This window comes from Acanthochromis polyacanthus, chromosome 9, assembly GCF_021347895.1.
Source record: "Acanthochromis polyacanthus isolate Apoly-LR-REF ecotype Palm Island chromosome 9, KAUST_Apoly_ChrSc, whole genome shotgun sequence".
Classification (NCBI taxonomy): domain Eukaryota; kingdom Metazoa; phylum Chordata; class Actinopteri; family Pomacentridae; genus Acanthochromis; species Acanthochromis polyacanthus.
In genome coordinates, this window is record NC_067121.1 from 37,663,918 (window position 1) to 37,683,178 (window position 19,261).

General features: G+C 40.5%; 1 protein-coding gene across 1 annotated transcript in view; it reads right to left on the bottom strand.

Annotated features, from left to right (window-relative positions):
• tox (thymocyte selection-associated high mobility group box) overlaps positions 1-17,767 on the bottom strand; it is a 66,893-nt gene extending 49,126 nt beyond the window's left edge. The window contains 1 exon segment of the mRNA XM_022213682.2: positions 17,155-17,767. Coding sequence (XP_022069374.2) covers positions 17,155-17,259 — 105 coding nt within the window. The 5' untranslated portion in view covers positions 17,260-17,767.
• Positions 17,768-19,261: the final 1,494 nt, after the last annotated feature.

Sequence of the window (19,261 nt, forward strand, 5' to 3'; positions counted from 1 at the left end):
ATATATATATATATATATATATGTAATCACTTCAAATATTTTTAGGATTTTTTCTGGAAGATTTCTACTCATTTTTTAAAAATATTGACAAGAATTTTGCTGCCAAATTTCTGGGATTTTTTAAAAAAAAATAAAAAGGAATTATTTTAATTTTCTTCCTGAGGGTTTTGCAAATTTTCAGAAATTTGGGGAATTTTTTTGCAGAATTTTTGGATTTTTTTCATACAAGGAAACATGTTTTAAATATGTTTTGGTGCCCGTAAATGAAGACAACAGGCGGGTTAAGTATGTTGCTGCTATCTAACATCCCTCACACTTGCCACCGTGAGCACCTACCTTTCCTTATCTAAGCCACCTTAATCTGCTTGGATCTATGGTCTAACCTCAGCCTGATGCCCAGACGCTGCAGGCTGTGGATCGAGTCCGATTCTGTGAGTTTTTGCAAATCACAAAAACCGAATCTCAAACACAACTTTAAAAAAAAAAAAAACTACCGGCAGTTTTAAGAGCTACTTTTACCAAATGAATCGGGGTCCAAACACAGTTATTTGTAGACGGTACGCTAAGTAGATAATGTGTTCCTGCTGTCCAAAGAACAGCTCTCAACCTGCAGTAAGTACCGGCAGAAGAGCAGAGATGAGAAAGAATGGGGACAGAGGGGAGAAACAGCGATGATTTCTTTTCAGCGGGCGCTCAGTCTGAGAGGCAGAGTGGAACCTATTATGCTCTTCATTAACTCAGAAGGACAGACAGACTGAGATCTCAGAGGCTGTCACTGGCTTTAATTCATCTCTGGTCGCTCCGTAGAACAGCTGTGTTGAAAAAGATGCAGATTCAACCAAAGCTGTCCTAAACGTTCTCAGTTCTGACACGTTGAGGGCAATGAAGAGGACGACTATTTGTTTTATTTCTTACTTCAGTGAGTATAATTGCTTGTACAGTGTTAAATGACACAAGGTTAACGATGTGAACACGTGACAGAAGACAAAGCTAGCCGAGTCATAGTTGGTTTGCGATGTCGCGAATGGTTCAAGAAGTAAATCCAAGGTTGTATGTGGCCATCCTAAAGGTGTTCTTAATTACTCTCTAAAATAACACGGACAGTGAAAATTTACAGCGTTGTATGTATTATAAGCTATCCATCACCGTCATCAAAACAGGATAAACTATTCAGTTCTATTTTAAACAGACTGTATGCAATGTCTGCTGCTAGGCATCTATTAATCAAAACAATGAAAAAAAGACATTTTGACAACATTATAAGGAGTGTGGAAGTCTATCTGACACGACTCAGAAATCTTTTTTATTTACATGCATTTAGTCACGTATATTCATGGTTTGTCATTTCTTTAAAACTAAATAGTCCAAAAGTAACGTTAGCGAATGTTATTCTGCAACTCACAATTAGATGAGTCAACTGTTATGGTCACAACTATCAAACAAAACTACCTGTGATCCATCATGATGGACAAATACAAACAATACAATGAAACAAATAAACAGCTAGCTAGCTTGTTCGCTAACTTTTCTTCCTTGTGTTTACCGTGTTTAACCCACCTACAGATGGTAAAGGGGGATATGATGTCACTGACACTACTAAAATGAAATATACAACATCCGGAATAATCTAAGTTCACATGTAAATAAAATATATAATATTAATCGAGTTGTTTTTAGACATTTTAAAGTGGAAATTTGATCTATTGGGCTTCTAATACAACAGTATTGTTTGCATTTTTAGAACCGCACAAAATACTGTATGCATTTCCATCTAAGTTCTGGCATTACAGATTTATTGTAATCCATTTTCCGCCCAGTTTTTAATATTGAGCTTTAACACTGCTGCACTGAACAGCCATAGGCATAATACACACAACAAGAAAAAACAATCATAATCCTGTCAAATATAAGATTTATGTTCTAGGGGAGCTTGAAACAGTCAGTTAGCATGTTAGCTAATGGCCTTTCTCCTACAAATAAAAAATGTGCAGTGCAACAGAGAGTGCAATGGCCAGGCTCTGGTACGATGCTCACGTGTTTTCTATGAATCATGTCATGTAAAATCATCACATTTTCAGAACAATTTATTTTCAACCATCTCTGATAGGCCAAAAATTTTTATAACATAAAATATTTGGAATATTTATAAAGATACTTGTGATATTTTAGCTTGATGTACCAAATATTTTCTGATATATATATTAAATTAGAAAGTATTTTATCTTTTTTATGTTGTTCTATTATGACATGCAACTATTTAGGATTAAGGAAATATCACCAGTTAACTTCTGCATGATCGATCTTCTGCTAATGTGTGCTCAAAGATGGAACTTTTGATGATGGCTTCAATTTTTTTTCAACATTTCAACTCACCCATAACTGCAGATTTTTAATTAATGTCAAGATGAGAAATAGCTGAAATATTATCTCTTATATTTACCTTATATTGCTGGTCAAACGGAACCTCAATTTCAAACGAATAAATATTTTTTTTTCTTGAATAAAATGTTTTTGAACCTGTAAAATCCATTGTTGCAGAAATGTAACATCCGTTTTATTTTATTTTTTTACATATACATATTATTTTTGCTTATTTTTTTGGCAAAAAATGAGGAAAAAAATTAGCAAAAAAGTATTATAAAAAATATAGAAAGTACCTGAGGTATCAATCTACAGTTTTACAGATATTTTACATATCTATAGTATATGATTTAAAGAAAAAAAAAACAGATGGTTGATCAGAAGGCCCCTGATTACAGATGAAATCGCCCTTTGGATGTCATTTGTACCAAACAACCTCTTCAAAATTAAACATGCTTTACCATTAAAAATAAAACTCTTCTCATAGATTCCATCACAGGGATATTTGTAAGATTTACATTGAAGCTTTCTTATCATCACAGTAAGCAGATGGGACTGCTTCGGACAGGCCTAGTTAAACCTCACATTACTTTGCATTTCAAAATAATTCAGGGTTCAGTGGGTCACAGCTGAGGCAGCACCTTAGCCTGAAAAAGCCCCGTCATTAGCATGGGTGGGCTTTTATGTGCAAAGGTGCCGTTTGGGATATTGTTGTCGTCGTTCACAGGGAAATCACATTTTGCGTGTTTTATAGTGTGACAAAGGAAATCGGTATCAGTACTGAGCGTGCATCTCCAACCTTACAGTGAGAGAACTAAATAAAAAAGGATGGCAAGGTTTGTAGTCAAACCAAATTACCCTCTTTCTCTCTCTGCCTCCCCTCATGCCTCTATCTCACTCTCTCATCTCTGCTGCTCCCTCTCTTCATTTCTGTGTGTGTGTGTGTGTGTGTGTGTGTGTGTGTGTGTGTGTGTGTGTGTGTGTGTGTGTGTGTGTGTGTGTGTGTGTGTCTGTATTTGTGTGGGTAAAGCAAAGGTTTGAATAACAAGCAGCCAGCTAAGTGGGTCAGGGTCGGAGGAAGGGGGAGAAAAGGGGGGAGAGAGACTATTAGGATGACAGACAAGGACAAAGGAAAAGAGAGGAATACAGTGTATCAAGGAAAAAAGGGGAGCAGAGTGAGGAAGAGAAACGGGGAGAGGTTGAGAAATGAAATGTGCAGCGAATGCGAGATGGAGAGCGAGATAAAGGGGGAGAGAGATGCAGCGGGAGGAGTGAGATTTTTCTCCCACAGAGCTGACTGTTGGGTGGTTTCCTCTTTAACTAAATTGACGGGGATTCATTCCGGCTTTTAAAAAATTTAGAAAAAGTAATTTAATTTACTTGGTATTCAATCTGAAGGTGTTCGATGAAGAGGGAAGAACGACGGAAAAAAGAAACGACTTCACTGCTGTAATTTTCTTACAGGGAAAAGACATAAAAGATAAATAACCTAAGGAGAACGTAGCATACCGACGGCTAAATCTACAAATGCATGTAGCGTAATAAAGGTAGTGCAGTCAGCAACCCCGTGAGCTCGTTTGCAGCCCTGGGTTCAACTTCCTCTTCAGATAAAACTCATATCGGGCGTCTTCTCGGGTTCTTTACGCAGGTGCATCAAAAAGACGCTGCTCTATTGCTCGTGGTTTTGGTTCACGTGTGAAACTATTGTGCTGGACCGGACTGAATGAATTTCAGCCGACTCTGAACTTCATCGGGGGTGGGGGGGGGACATAAATCAGCTTAAAAGTGTGCAGCGTACGACACGGACGGTGCAGACTTGTGAGTGACTTCGTGTGCAGAGGAAGGAGATTCACAGCTGTGGCGGTTCAGCTCAGCGGTTGTTTATCTGTCTTATCTCTGTCACCCTGACAACAATATAAACCCAGTTTTATTGGGCTAAATGTATCCACCCTCACTGTAAATCTCGACTGTGTGTGTGAAGGCTGTTTCTTTTGTGTTGCATTTCTTGGAACAGCTGTCTGGTAGTCATTTTAGAGCATATGCAGTGCTGTCTGTGTGGTAAATATGTCCCCGTTATACTTCCAGTGAAGACAGGCGGGGTTGTTTTTCTTTTTCTTTAAACTAGAGCCAATGAAATAACAAAACCTGAATGATTCTTCATGGACAGATATGCGTTTAGAGCCTCTTTACATTGCGGTATCTGTCCTGTACATGCGTTCTTGGTCCACGACTAGGCCCAGGGTTTGTCTTGGTTCATGACAACGCACGACAGTAAGCATGATCATTTTACGAGCACACTTAAAGAGGGGGAGGGGAAGGACTTTGAGGCATGTGGGGCTGAGAGAGGGGAGGCAGACGTTACTCATGATGCTTATAAATTGAAAACAAGCCCAAGTTCATTCATGCGCACCTGATGAGATGTCAGGCGGGAGCAATTTTAGTATCGTAAGTCGACGGCGACCGGCAATCCAGAATAAATGATCTATACACGTGTACGTACAGACGGACGACAAATTAAAGGAAAAACCCCCAACCCTCGACCCCTGTAGCGATGGGATCCAGCCGTTGACATTTTGCTGGCATAGTTCAGGTCTGCTTGTCCCTTTAGAGGTTTGATGAGGATGAAAACGATGTGAATCATATGTTATGGCCTTCACAGTCACCAGATCTCGTCCCAGTTGAACCCTACGGGGGGGATTGTAGGGCAGCAGCGTCCTCCACCGCCATCATCGAAACACAGAACGAGGGAATATCTTCAGGGAGAATAGAGTGCTTTCCACCAGTAGAGGAGAGGAGAATCAGTGTCAAGGTGCAATATAGGTGCTCTGATGGCAAGTAGCGGATCTGTCGATGCCTGATTAACACACATAAAATAAGCTAAATGTCAGGTGTTTTTCATTTAATTGTATGTTTCTTAATCGCTGACCCTGCATCGTCAGTTTGTTCTGCAGTGCATTTCTGATGTAATTTGCCTCAATGACAATAAAATAATCTGAAATCTGCACCTGGGAGTAATAGAAAGCAGTGATAGTGATCCAAAGTCGGACCAGTAACGGTGAACAGCCAGACACTGAAAAAACTCTCCATAAAGCTCTGTAAAGCTGAGGGGAGTGGCAGACTTGGACTATAATTCTCTGTAGGTTCATCTCCACAATTGATGCCTCTGCCACTATTGCATGTACCAATTTTCTCAACCAAAATTTACAAATGTTCCAGACTAGTGGAATGACTCATGAGCATAGTGCGCCTTTTAACACAAGTGGAAAACATTTGCCGTACGAACTATGAAGCTCAATGTGCAGCCCAATATGACAACTATTGAGCCCTTTACATTCATTAGGTTTCTACTTGCTAATTTATGACGGCAGAACTTAAAGCTGTGACAGCCTGGTAACACTTCTGTCACTGAAGCTTGTCCATAAACAAATTGGCACGGATCATTAAAACGCTAAAATATCACAACATGCATCTACTAATGAACCTTCATTAAATTAAGACGAGCAATTTGTGACAAGCCAAAGCAGTTAAGAGTCTGCTACAGGCCAGCGTCATGAGAAAAAGCGAGAGAGATTTTAGATAAGACGACAAAATGTTCTAGCGTGGGGCTCATTGTGAAACTCTACATCTGACATTTCACACTGCGGTAAAAAAAAAAAAATCACAGAAAAGCAGAAAAGTTTTGTTTGAAGTCGCAGATACTTTACCGGAGCAGAAGGAAACGGGGTCAAAACAGACACAAGTTTACAAATTTCAGATGTGACAAAGTTATTTCAATCTAGCCGCAGTAATTAGCACTTCACTACGACAGTTATGATTACGTGATCGCGAACAAAAGCCGAGCGCCGAAGAAAAACGGGCCACAACAGCTCCTGAATAACGCCTCGGGAACTAATCCAATCTCTCCCACCACAATTTAATTGATCCAAGTCGTTGTCACTAATACAGCGCGCACACACACTCACACACGGAACAATGCAGCAATGATTGCAGCGTGTGATTTGATTGCAATATGTTTGTTTTGGAAACGAAATCCTGATAATTAGTCTCTCCTGGCAGCGCTCTGTCTCCGCCCATCTGTTCCGCTGGCATCCGTCCACCAACCAGGAGTCCCTCGTCGCTCAGTCCCCGTGATTCAACCCACCAAAACGCTTTCAGGCGCGCCGACACATAAGCAACAGTGCTGAAAGTCACCCAATCGCCGGCGAGCACCGGGTGGTGGGAGCGCGGCGGAGGGGAGTCTGGCGAGGTGTTCCGTTGTGGGAACGACGGCCAGCACGGACAGACGGACAGACAGATTGACTGGTTGTGTTCTGATAGATAATTAGATGAAATGCCGACACTTTGGCAGGTTAGAAAACTGGCGGAGGGGACAATGGAAGCATGCGATAGACAAAAAAAAAAGAAAGAAAAAGGGCTGGGAAAGAGCCATAGGATAAGATAACTGTACATCTTTTTCAGTAGGTGTGACCAAATCATCAGAATACTGCTGATATATCATAAGAACAAGCAGCTTTAGTGTCATCACAGTCGGTTAGGTTCCCACTGTGTGCCTCTAAAAAAGCACCCATTACCACAGCACATTTACATATCGCCGCCTGACGCATGACACGTCATTTCAAACCCACTGACAAATCCATATTAATTCATTTTGGTAATCCTGACTGACAAAAATTGTTCTTTAAAAATGGTAATATTGCCGTTGGGGTTTGGTGAAGAGTGCGTTATTTTTTCACAGCGGAGAGGATCATCCTGTTTATGCCGTGGCTACTTGCCAGCAATCACAATATACTGTAAAATAAGTCAGCCAACTCATGTGGAGCAGATTTATTGTTACATGAACGCAGAGTACGCACCCTGCAGGTATACACTAAGCTGGGAGAGAACAGGCGGTGACGACAATGTTCTGTCCCCCAAGGTGACTTGCAGTGCTTTCATACATAACCGGTGTGGTTCAGCGACAACAAACTCTGGTGCGATTAGTTTGGGCTGGTATGAAACCTGTCGCTTCATCCGAGCGCCCTCTAGTCAGGCTGGAAAATTAATCGACTCAAATGGAAAGCACAAAGCTGCAATTGAGTAAATACGTCATTAGCACATCTGACACTGGGATTAAACCGTCCTGTCAGTGGTTTTACAAATTCCTACCATTCTCTGTGTGTGACTTTTGATCATGTTGCTTTCTTACACAATAAAAACTGAATGAAGCCCTGAAGGTTGACTAAAGAAGCAAATCAAGCCACAGTTTCTAAGAAAAATAAACCTCAATTAGGCATTTTCTCCAAATCCTTCAGCCCCACCCTCTGGTACAGTTTATAGGGTGCAAGCAAACAATTAATGATTGATCAATCAGACTATCAAATGGTGTGAAAACTTGTATTATTAACCCTCCTATTTGTCCTCATTTATGGGCAACAAAAAAATCCAAAAATTCAGCAAAAAAATCCCCAAATGTCTGAAAATTTGCAAAATCTTCAGGAAGAAAATTCCAATAATTCCTTAAAAGTTTCCCCTCAAATGTTTCATTTTTTAAAAAAAAAAAAAAAAAAACAATTTTGGCAAGAAAATTCTTGTAAATATTTTCAAAAAAATGAGTAAAAATCTTCCACCCAAAAATCCTAAAAATATCTAAAGCGATTACAGATACATCAGTAAAACTTCTGATATTTTCTTTAAGAACATTCACATAAAAATCAACCAAAATTCGCTGGATTTTGGTTGATTTTTATGTGAATGTTCTTAAACATTTTAACATTTCTTTTTTCCACCAAAAAATGTTCAAAGATTTCCCAAAAATGTTGAAAATGCGAACATCAGAAGTTTTACTTTTTTTCCCATATTTTCAAACTTTAAAACGGGTCAGTTTTGACCCGCAGGACAACACAACGGGTAACATAAAGTGTGACACAATGATCCCAGAAATGTCACCAAACTGCCTCTATGAGTTCGTACCAAGAGACTGATCTGTCTTAGAGTAAATAATTCTATACATTTATTTCTTTCTTTGCTGTGTCATACCAGAGAAGATAAATGCACACAATAGAAGCACTGAAGGCTGAACAGTTGTCAGTAGAAGAAGCTTGGAACCTCGTAAAACCACTAAACCTTCTCCAAGTCAGCATGCAAGCCACTCAGGACCCAGCCTTCACCTTGTGTAATGAATACAACTCATCATCAAGCTAAATAGTTTCTATTTTGATCGCTAAATTGTTAGAAACTGCTGGAGAGTCTTGTGTGTTGCAGCTGGAGTTCACCAGAGATACAGAACATGTCTCTCATTTTCTGCATTACACAATTTCTACAACTGGTGCATAGGCAATGATATGATTTAGTTGGAGGCAGATATAGACCAACTGAGCCACGATTGGAGAGATATGACATTTGTGGTATCATCACTTCGCAGTTCATGGGTCACCCTGATGAAATGAACTCCAGCCAAACTGTGCAAACTCTCCCACTGAGCTGCAATGTGCTTTGACCATCTTATCTGTCTTGAACTTGAATGTATGTTGCTTGAATGTTAGAAATAAGTTTATTAAATGCAATTTCAGATCTAAGATCAGATGCAAAACTTCCAGTAGCATTATCAGTGAATTTTCCTGTTAGCAAACACCGCGTCAACGAGCATCCCAGGATTTTCTACCACCACGTAATGCCAAGGAGCACTTCGTCTTGGTGTAATTCTGAAGGCGAGTGACACGCCAAAGGGTCGTAACAGTAACTGACAGACGTTCTGATGAAGTGTTGCTAATAAAATTAACAATAGCTCTGTTCTAATCTAGTGTCCCTTAATCAGGGTGACGGTGAACCAACATGAACGATATCAGGCCCCTGAACTAAAGCAGCCAACAGTCAGTTTATTGTTATTCCTGTGATTTTCCAGCTGCGATGTGTCAAAAGTAGACCACACTAATTGTCCCATCACTGCAGGTAAAAACTGCTTTAACTAGCGTTCAGTTAAAGTTCCAGAAGTTGAACATTGCTGTCTTTTCCATAGAGACTAGCTGCGTTTCCATTACCCTTAGATATGCGCAAAATGTGAATAGTGCAATAAAAAACTGGTAATGGAAACACCTGAATTTCGAAAAAGGACTAAAATATCGCCAAAAAGTTTTTACGCTCTCATGAGGTGGTTTTTCAGACGTTTCGAGATTGAAAAATATCCCCAAAGCGCAATGGAAACACTTTTACCGCAATTATATGTCACCAGATGTGACGTACCTGGTCACATGACCAGCTGTCTCAGAGTAAACATGACGCAGTACGTGTGGACAGAAGAGGAGACTGAGACTTTTCTTGCAGTTATTCTTGAGAAAAACATCACTGCCATACTGGACAGCAAACAGCAAAGGAATGCAGAGTGTTAGAAGGAGATAGAAACAGGTTTTGGGCGTCCATCTTCCTGCAGTGAAATCTCGCGGGATGATATTTTACGAGAGTTACGATGCTTCTGCCCAGAACAACCTTCAATGAAAACACGTTCAAAGCGCAAATATACTTTGTCAAAATTTTAGAAATATCGCTTTTATTTTGCGAAAATCTGTAATGGAAACCCAACTAATGAATGGCCAAAGCGTGTTCACAAAGCTAAAACAATGACGATGCTACACAACGCACAAAACCGACTGCAGTTTAAACATCGTACCTGCTGAATTAACATCATAATCTGCACGACTTGAAAACTATCATTTCAGTCTGCTGTGCTTCTCTACACTTCTCAAACCTTCCCCTGACAAGTTTACAGATTCCCTTTCAATCCAAATTGTCCTGTTCTTCTTTTCTCGTGCCCTCCTCTCGATCCTCTCTGCTCCCTCTTCCTCTGTATTTGCTTTAGAAATACCTCACCCAGCTTTCACAATCATTATGTTTACATTAGGCCCTCTCTCTCTCCCTCTCTGTGTCCCTCTTTCCTTCCATTCCTGCCCTCTCTGATTTATCCCATCTTGGGTTTTCTTGCTTTTACAGGGCCACAAGTTGACAAAAAAAATGACAGTGTGTTTTTCACAGTTCAACCACAAGCACTTAAATCCCAAATAATTCACTTTCTGATCAAATTCATTAACTAACATGTGCACAATCTATCCTCCAATAAAAACACACGCTGCTAATAATCAGTTAGCGTTCAATGCTGCACAAACTCTGCTCTACAGGTAACAGGAAAATGGGTGGGGCCGAGCATTTAGTGACTCCTTACACCAGGAAAACCCCACAGACAATAATTAGGAGATCTACAAAGCTATTTTACTTTCTAATTTGAGATTCCCCAGAAGAGCTTTGTCTTCGCCTGGATTTCATACCCCCCCCCCCAAACACGTTTAGTTGGACTGATAGATCAGAATGTGAACCGTGTCCTTCAGCAAATTACAGTGCATGCAAACTAAAGCATGTAATTGGTAGAACATACTGAAGGAAGTGCACAGCTTGAGCAAAAGGGTCGTCCAGACTAAAAGCTCTGAAACCGGACAAAAAGATTAAGAAAAATAAAAAAAAATCCTAAGCTGAAAGTTAAACACAATATCACTTCATCAACTACTAATTTTTAGGGCTGGAAAAATGTTTATTTACACTAGAATCCAATCTACAGATTATTTTCTAAGCATATCGTTCAACTACTTGGTGCACAAAGCATCAGACAAAAGGCAAAGTACAATATTCCACAGCCCTAGTCCATGTTAGAGGTCTTGTTTTGTGTGACCGACGTTTTTCAAAGCAAAACAGTGGAAGTGAAAGGCTGTAGTACCAAAAAAAACAAGCAGAGTGCAATTCTTTACACTTGAAATTATGAAACAAAGCAAACAAAAGTTGTGAAAACATTTTGAAATAGTTTTCTCACGATGTCCTGTCAAAACTGTTTTATATTTCACTACGGCCCACAGGGATTTAAAACTTCATTATTTATGTCATTAGAATTCATGGTAAAGACACACTCTATGCTAGCCTAGCCGCACTAGACAACCCACGGCAACGAATTTAATTCTCTGCCAGGGTGGGTCTAGTTACCCTCCATAAGGCTCGAGGCTGGATTCTCCTAAAACTGGCCGGACCAATCACCATGAAGTGTAGAGTCAGAAGGCGGGCGTAACGAAGTGACGACAGAGGCGCGACGATTCTGACAGAAACAACCGGAAACAACTAGCCTAGCCACGCTAGACAACCCACGGCAACAAATTTAATTCTCTGCCAGGGTCGACAACAAAAACGACAACAGTCGTTGAGCTCCATTAGCACCGACTCTGAATAATCTTTCTGTTAACATGTCTGTAATATACTTGAGCTTCACCCATTGACTGTATAAATAAGGCTTCACCGAACTCCCGCATCCTCTGATTTCCGGCGCTCTTGGAGTCTATTCGTTACGCTGATTGGTTGTATACCTACCCAATTGCTGCAGAGGGATTTGATAGACAACCTTTTAGCCCGCCTCCCTCCCTGTCGAGCGTCCCTAGACCCTTGTGCCTTCAAAACATGGGTCTAGCAGGGCTAGGCTAACTCTATGCAACACATTCAGAACAATTTAAAGGTTGTACACGCCTTCCACTATTGAGGCGAGTTCTGGTTTAGCTTTATGTTTTTAACAGTTGCCGTTTCCTTTATGGAGTAAAATGATGAAAACCAAAAAGCAAACTATGAATGTATCCTCACAGGATGCACAAGAGAACACGTTCCTCTTTCATTAAATGAACAAATACAAAAGAAAACTAAACACTGCTCCCAATATGTATTACCAGTTACAACAAACTCTTCAAGTCAACTCATTGTATTAAACCAAGCATAAGAAGGCGTACAACAGAGAAACCTGCAACAAATTCATTTTCTGTTAATCAATTAATTGCAACTAATGGCTGCAGCTCCTCCAATTTGTTTTGCCAATTACATTCCAAGGGGGCGTTAAACTGCAAACCTGGAACATTTTTCCTACTTTACGTGCTGTAAGCGTGGCTTTTTTGCAAGTCAACTGAGGGGAGGTGCAGTTTTGCACAATGGAGGACTTTCAAGCCCGAGTGTGAGGTTTACATCGATGCGGTTTGATTTAAGGCAAGTGCATTTGGCCGGGTTTGGAAAGGACTGCGGTTTGATTAATATAAAGTCATCCTGTCTGAGTCGGTGCTTCTGTACATAAATTCAACTGAGAGGAAAAAGCTTGAAAACTTTATATCATCATGTTTGTACTGCAAGAGCAGATATTGCTGGAAATATGTTAATGTGTGAACATTTACTGGAAACACTCAGCAATGCAGCCATCAACGAGGTTTCCTCATTATGTGGGCAAAACATCATCCAGGCAACATCACGATTCATACAAAATAAACTGCAGAACATTCACATGTGTAATGTCTGTATGGCCAGGAAAGCCATGAATGGCAATTGCTATTAGCCTAAGTTCATCCAGATTTTAACCTTCCTGTTGTCTTCATTTACGGGCACAAAAAAATAGTTTCCTTGTTTGAAAAAGAAAAATCCCAAAACTCAGCAAAAAAAATTCCCAAAATTTTGGAAAATTTGCAAGAACCTTCAGGAAGAAAAGTCCAACAATTCCTTAGGTTTCCCCTCTCATTTTTATTTAAAAAAAATCCCCCAAACTTGACAAGAAAATTATTGTAAATATTTTCCAAAAAAATTAAAAATCTTCCAAAAAAATCCTAAAAATATCTAAAATTATTACACATATATCAGCAAAACTTCTGATAGTTTCCTTTAGAATATTCACATAAATCAACCAAAATTCAGCAAAATTCACTGATTTTGGTTGAATTTTTTGTGAATGTTCTTAAAGAAACATTTTAACATTTCTATTTTTCCACCAAAAAATGCTCAGAAATTTCCTAAAAATGTTGAAAATGTGGACATCAGGAGTTTCACTATGAAAACATGATTTTTTTCCCCCACATTTTCAAACTTTAAAACGGGTCAATTTTGACCTGCAGCACAACACGAGGGTTAATGTACCATTTTTAACTCCAAACATATGTTCCACCACACAGTGACTCGCCTAAATAAAACCCAAATCTGTGACAGAGAATAGACTCACTTCTTCTGTGTACGAAGACAAAACATCATTACCTGCTTTTCAAATGTGAAATACTTTGCGGAAAGGGCTGGCAGCTTTAACTGGACTTGAGGAGCTGAACCGCTGAATCCAGACACTGCACTCCTTTCTGATTCAAGAAGCTAATATATGTACCCAAAAGACTAATTATTGTAAGACTGGTCACCATAAATCCTAATTATGGGCATAATATGTAGTGAAACACTGCCTTCTCAGTGGTAGCTGTGCAGAGGATTTTTTTCCCCTTCTTAATTGAAATGGAAAATGTAGGCCACCACTGCTATTACCTCTTTAAATTAACACATCTGTAGGACACACCCCTCCCCTTCGTAGCTCGCTCGCACACTGTTCCTCTTCTGGGTTTTTTTTTTCCTCTCTTTCGTCTCATTTTGTTTCCTCTCTCTCTCTACATTCTCTCTCCTTCTCTTCTGCTCCCCCATGCAGTAATATGATCTCGTCTATCAGGCCGACAGAGCCGTGAATCAAAAGACACACAGAGAGAAATATAGTACAAACCTTGGTGAACCAACCCCCACTACTCTCTCTTTTTTTTTTCCTTTTTCTCTCTCTCTCTCTCATCTACAACATCCCTACCCCCAACAACCCTCTCTCTCTCTCTCTCTCTCTCTCTCTCTCCAGTCCCTACCCCCAACCACTCTGATTGCACTCTCTCTCCACTTCCACAGTCTATCTTCTACCTCTCCTTCCCTCTTTCTGAAGCAAACCCACTCTCTGGCGGCAGCAGCAGCAACACCGTATACAGTCTTTCTACGCATTGTGTGATTCAGAGCTTAAACAGCAGCCTGGCATACAATACAGCGAGTTTAACCATCCAAAACAGAAAAAAAAAAAGATCGAGCTAATATCAAGCAGCATCTTTTTATTTTTAAACGCCCAATCAACACTTATGAGGTCAGAGGTCACGGTGAGCTACAGAACTTGTGAAGGATCGATGATGAATTGTTGCGTCCCAGTTTCTGCCTCTAGCATCTACCATACAATAACTGTCATAATGTACCGTTTTTGTTTTGCGCTATGGGCCTCAATCAATCTCCGGAATGATACCGTTGATTTCGTCTCATAAGACGGTTTTGCCGTCTATTCACTTCGTTTTGTGTACGGTTTCATTTCTTTTGCACACTGCACTGGAACATACAACACAAAGCATGCAGACTAGGGATTTTTAATGATTGACTGTCAATCAATTAATTGCTGTTAATAATTTAATTGATTAAAAATGCACCAACTTGTAACGACCGGAGCTGCAACGACTAATCGTACTGTTGTCAACGATAAAATCAATCACCAACTACTTTGATAATTAAGTCTTTGGTTTGAGTTTTTCTCTTTGTCAAGTCAAGATTTTCTTGATTGCAGCTTCAGGCTGGAGTTAAAACAATCTGAGTTATTTTTTCAGCAAAAATAGTCAAAATGTTCTGCTTGCCGCTTATTGAATTTGAAAGTTTTCTGGTTTCTTTACACTCCGATAAGAAAGCAGCCAACATAAGAACTAAAGCTGCACCGATTAATCAAGTCAACTCTTAAATCAATCACCAACTACTCTGATAACTTTTTTTTCTTAAAGGACAAAATTCTCTGATTCCAGGTCCTTCTATTTGAAAGTTTTCTGCTTTCTTTTCTCCTCTGAACACCTTTAGGTTGTGGATGAATCGATCCATTGAGGACTTCATTTTGGGCTACCATCATTTTCTGATGTTTTTTTTTTTAGACTAAACAACTAATTAATCGAGAATAAATGACCAGGAGAGTGTGGTATCGGGCTTGTGTTACACTTTCCACATCCACAAAGGTTTTCCATTGTCAGAGTGACGTAAATGTCTGCCCAAGTCCACGAGGAACCACGCTGACCCCTCTTTGGTCTGCAATCCAACTGGACTACAAGGACAGTGGTGCCAACATACAGCAAACACAGACGCTGATCTACTGCGCATACATGAAACTTGCCATCCCAGCAGATTCCAAGCGGACGAGAAAGTAAATCAGTAAACTGTCCACAAGGAAGTATCATCAACTGGAGCAGAAAGTTGTGCAAATCCCTTTGAGTATCATCAACTGGAGCAGAAAGTTGTGCAAATCATTCAAAGCTGATGCAAAACTGGATGGATGGATGGATGGATGGATGGATGGATGGATGGATGGATGGATGCGCTGTGAATCCCAAGGGAAATTCAAGATAAGCAAACAAAGATGAGACTCCAATAAATTGCATTTCTTTCAACTTCAGCCTATTGATGGTCAAAGTGGGCAACTATTGTTTAAGGAAACTGCAGTAACATATGTAAGAAAACAACACTGTACATCAACAGACCACTCAAAACACACTACACGCCCAAAACCTCGTATGTAACATGCAGTTAAAGTCACTATCATTGGGGCAGGTTTGATCCCAGAAGGGTTTCTTTACTCGGTAAAGCAAAGTTTTGTCATCACAACGCTGCACGTTGTCGACGAGGGCAGGACTACCATCCTGTCGGTGATTTAATGAGTGAACGGAGAGCGGATCAGACAACCCACATGTGAATAATCCAATCAATCACAAAGTTGCGCGCCACCCAGTCGGCGATGACAGTACACCCGGATATTCCTCAGTCCACTAAATCCATGACACATGAGACAGATTAGGATTTAAAGAAAAAACAGCCGGCAAAAGAGCAGAAAGTTATGCGACAGAGTTCGGTTGAGTCACTTCAGTGTTAAAGCAGAAGTTGGGGCTTAAATAGTGGTTGTGGTGTTTCAATAGGTCACAGGCCTGCTTTTGCTGTTCCCCTGAGTACTATACGGTTAAATAACTCATAGTATGTTAAGTTGAATTAGCTCACTTTTGAGCCACAGCAGATTTTTTGACAACTGGAATATAATTGGAAATGTACTTAATAGATGTCACTTGCCATGGTAAACTAGTGAAATGGTTAATACTCTACATTCCTGTTTTAATTTCAACATCCAACACAACCACACTACAAAAATCAACCCATTATGTTGCGCTAAGATTGAGGAAAGGTTAATAATCTGTTGTTAACTCTACTGGCTGCACTCATCAGCTGGAACCTAATTAAATAATTAAGCAATTCATCACTGTCAAATGAGCATGGCACCCAGACAGCTCACTCTGAAAAGCATCCCTCTGCATAGACACACACTTAATCATGTATTGAAAATTACTCGTGATGCAAGGACTCATCCATCCTGTTTAAGAGGCGTCTTACTATGAAACAGCTGGATTCCTATCAGGTCCAGTTGTGAATCCGACCCTGACCTTTGGCCTTCCCAAACACCATTTCAATTAACAATCTTTGCACATGAGATACAGTCATTTAACTATTTTCAGCCTCCCAAAAGATAAGCTCTACATGCACTTCAGTCTAACCACAACTCTTCAGTTTGGAGTGAAAATGTGGAACATATTTAAACTTGATTGCATTTCTCTTACCACAGTGGTGAAGTTTTAATTATAGGTGTCATTACACGAGTGGGGACAAAAAAATGGGAGTGAAATTACAGGCTGTGTGTCATCCAGTGAGAGGATTTGATGAAAAGAAGCTGAAATGTGGTTACTTTCAATGGCTGCGTTAATTAACTGGCGCCTAATAAGGCAATTAATTAACACTTAATTGGCAGGGCAAGAAAAAACGAGCACACAGAGAGGGAGAGATAGCTAATTTAGACCGAGTAGGACAAGGGAAATGTGGGTTTTTGTGTTTTTTTAATCCCCTGGTGGGAGTCCTTACCTTGTTGGTTCCGAAGGCCGGGTCTGGGTAGGAGAGCTGCCCCAGCCTGGTGTGGTCCGAGGCGGCCAGAGGCTGAGGAGGAGGCGGGTAAACTGTTACATCCATGGCTGAAAATACATCCACTTCTCCGCCTGTTCTTGATTTCTTTCCGTCCTCTGAGCCACTAAACTGAGCTAACTGACGTTTTTTTAACGAGTCCCTCACACAGAAAGGACGATTTTTATTTTTTTAAAAAGAGCTCAAAAACAGATAAATAAGTTGGTGAAATTCGCCGAAACCGAGCTCTGGGAGACGGTTAAGTTGATGTTCTTCTCTACACACCGGCTCCAGTAAGTGCTGCTCTCTGGGAGCAAAGTTCCCGGTAAACGCACTTTCAGCCGTTAAACGTTTAAAAAAAATGGGGGAACGGTGGGATTTTTAAAAAATAAAAGCGTCGCTTTCCCGTCCGTTGGGCCGGTGGTTTCCAGCCGCGGTGTGTCGTTTAGGACAGGGGACGGTGTCGGACCCTGTCTGTCTGTCTGTCTGTCCCTGCCTGGGACTCGGTGTTTTAACGCTCCTCTGCCGCTGCTGCTGCTGCCGCTCGGTGTGCTCGGTGCTGAGGAGCAGGCATACAAAGAGCTGCTCTGTCAAGCTAGCAGTAGTTAGCCGCGACGTACACGGATATGCCCGTCCTCATTAAATAACAACATCGGCTCAGTCAGGAGGAAAACTACAGCTCATAGACGACAGAGAAACATCTAAAAACCCTCTGCAAAATTAATTCAATAATTATTAACAGCAATTGTCACTGTTTGAGGACATACCGTATGTGAAGCAGCGATTGGGAGGTATTTTATTTTGATAGCACCCGACACTGCTGTATCCGTTTGCGTCCAACTTGACGAAGAAAACGGCGCTAAGAGGCAGCATGTGCTCCATCTAGAGGGGAGAGTGTCCAAAAAGTCCAGCCAGGTGTTTCTGTACACTCTTAAAAATAAATGGAAGAAAATAAAAAGGTCTCAAAAAATACAAATTTGGCAGCAAGGGTACCAGAAAAAAATATGTAAGCTTTCCAGCTTTAGTTTTTTTCAGTGGGCAGGTATTGATAGCTTGATTTTGTTCCTAAAACATGAGTGTGTATATATATATATATATATATATATATATATATATATATATATATAAACAAAGGGGGAAGAAATCAGTGAAAAAATACCCATATTAGCATGTAAAGGGCCTTCTCTGGTATTGTGCATGCTCACTTACTGACTCACTCACTGATTGAGACATTAATGTTAGTGTTTAAACTGCTGTGAAAATGGTTTCTTGTGATCAAATGGCAGGTTTATTTGAATAGAGTTGCATTAAAACACTGTACTACAGAAACCAGGGTGAAAACCACAGCATTGAGCCTCCATGGTTACATACAATGTGGAAGTTACCGAGTATATACTGTACATACAAACAGGTGGAGGAAGGAGATCATTCTCATGCTGCAGGATGTCTAAACAAGAAGTCCTGTGGGGCTCATTCCAGTCCGTGCTTCGGGGTTGTTGTGGGGGGTTTTTTGGTTCAAATTTTGACTCCACAAACTTTTATTTATATTCTCTTCTTTTGTCTTCCTCTCTCCTCTGTCTGGGCCGACTCAGACGAGGGTCGTGGCATCAGATCCAACTATCTGCCAGCCAGACCTTCTCCATGGATCTCCAGAGAGCTTTTGAGACCTGGAGGCAGCACAAAGCCCTGAAGGGACTGCAGGTCCATCTATCAGGCTGGAACTACACTATTGTTGCTCTTTATTCTCTTGATTACATACTTTCTTGCACCGACATGAAGACAAAGGACAACAGTTACATGTGGGACTTAATGACATACATCCTGTCTCGGTGAATGCGGGCATCAAAACGGCCACCTAATCCTTCCCAGGCAGGAGTGTCCTCCAGATTTATGGAGCTGACGTGTGATAAAAATTCAGCTTGTGGTTTGTACGGTGCAGAACACTCTCAGTGGCTCTCTTCAGCTCTCCACCATGATTATGTCATTATTGTAATGCCAGCTGCCGTTTCCTCAGTGAGAGGCTGAAGCAAGATTTTCAGGATGATGCTGATAAGGGCTGTTCACAATGTGT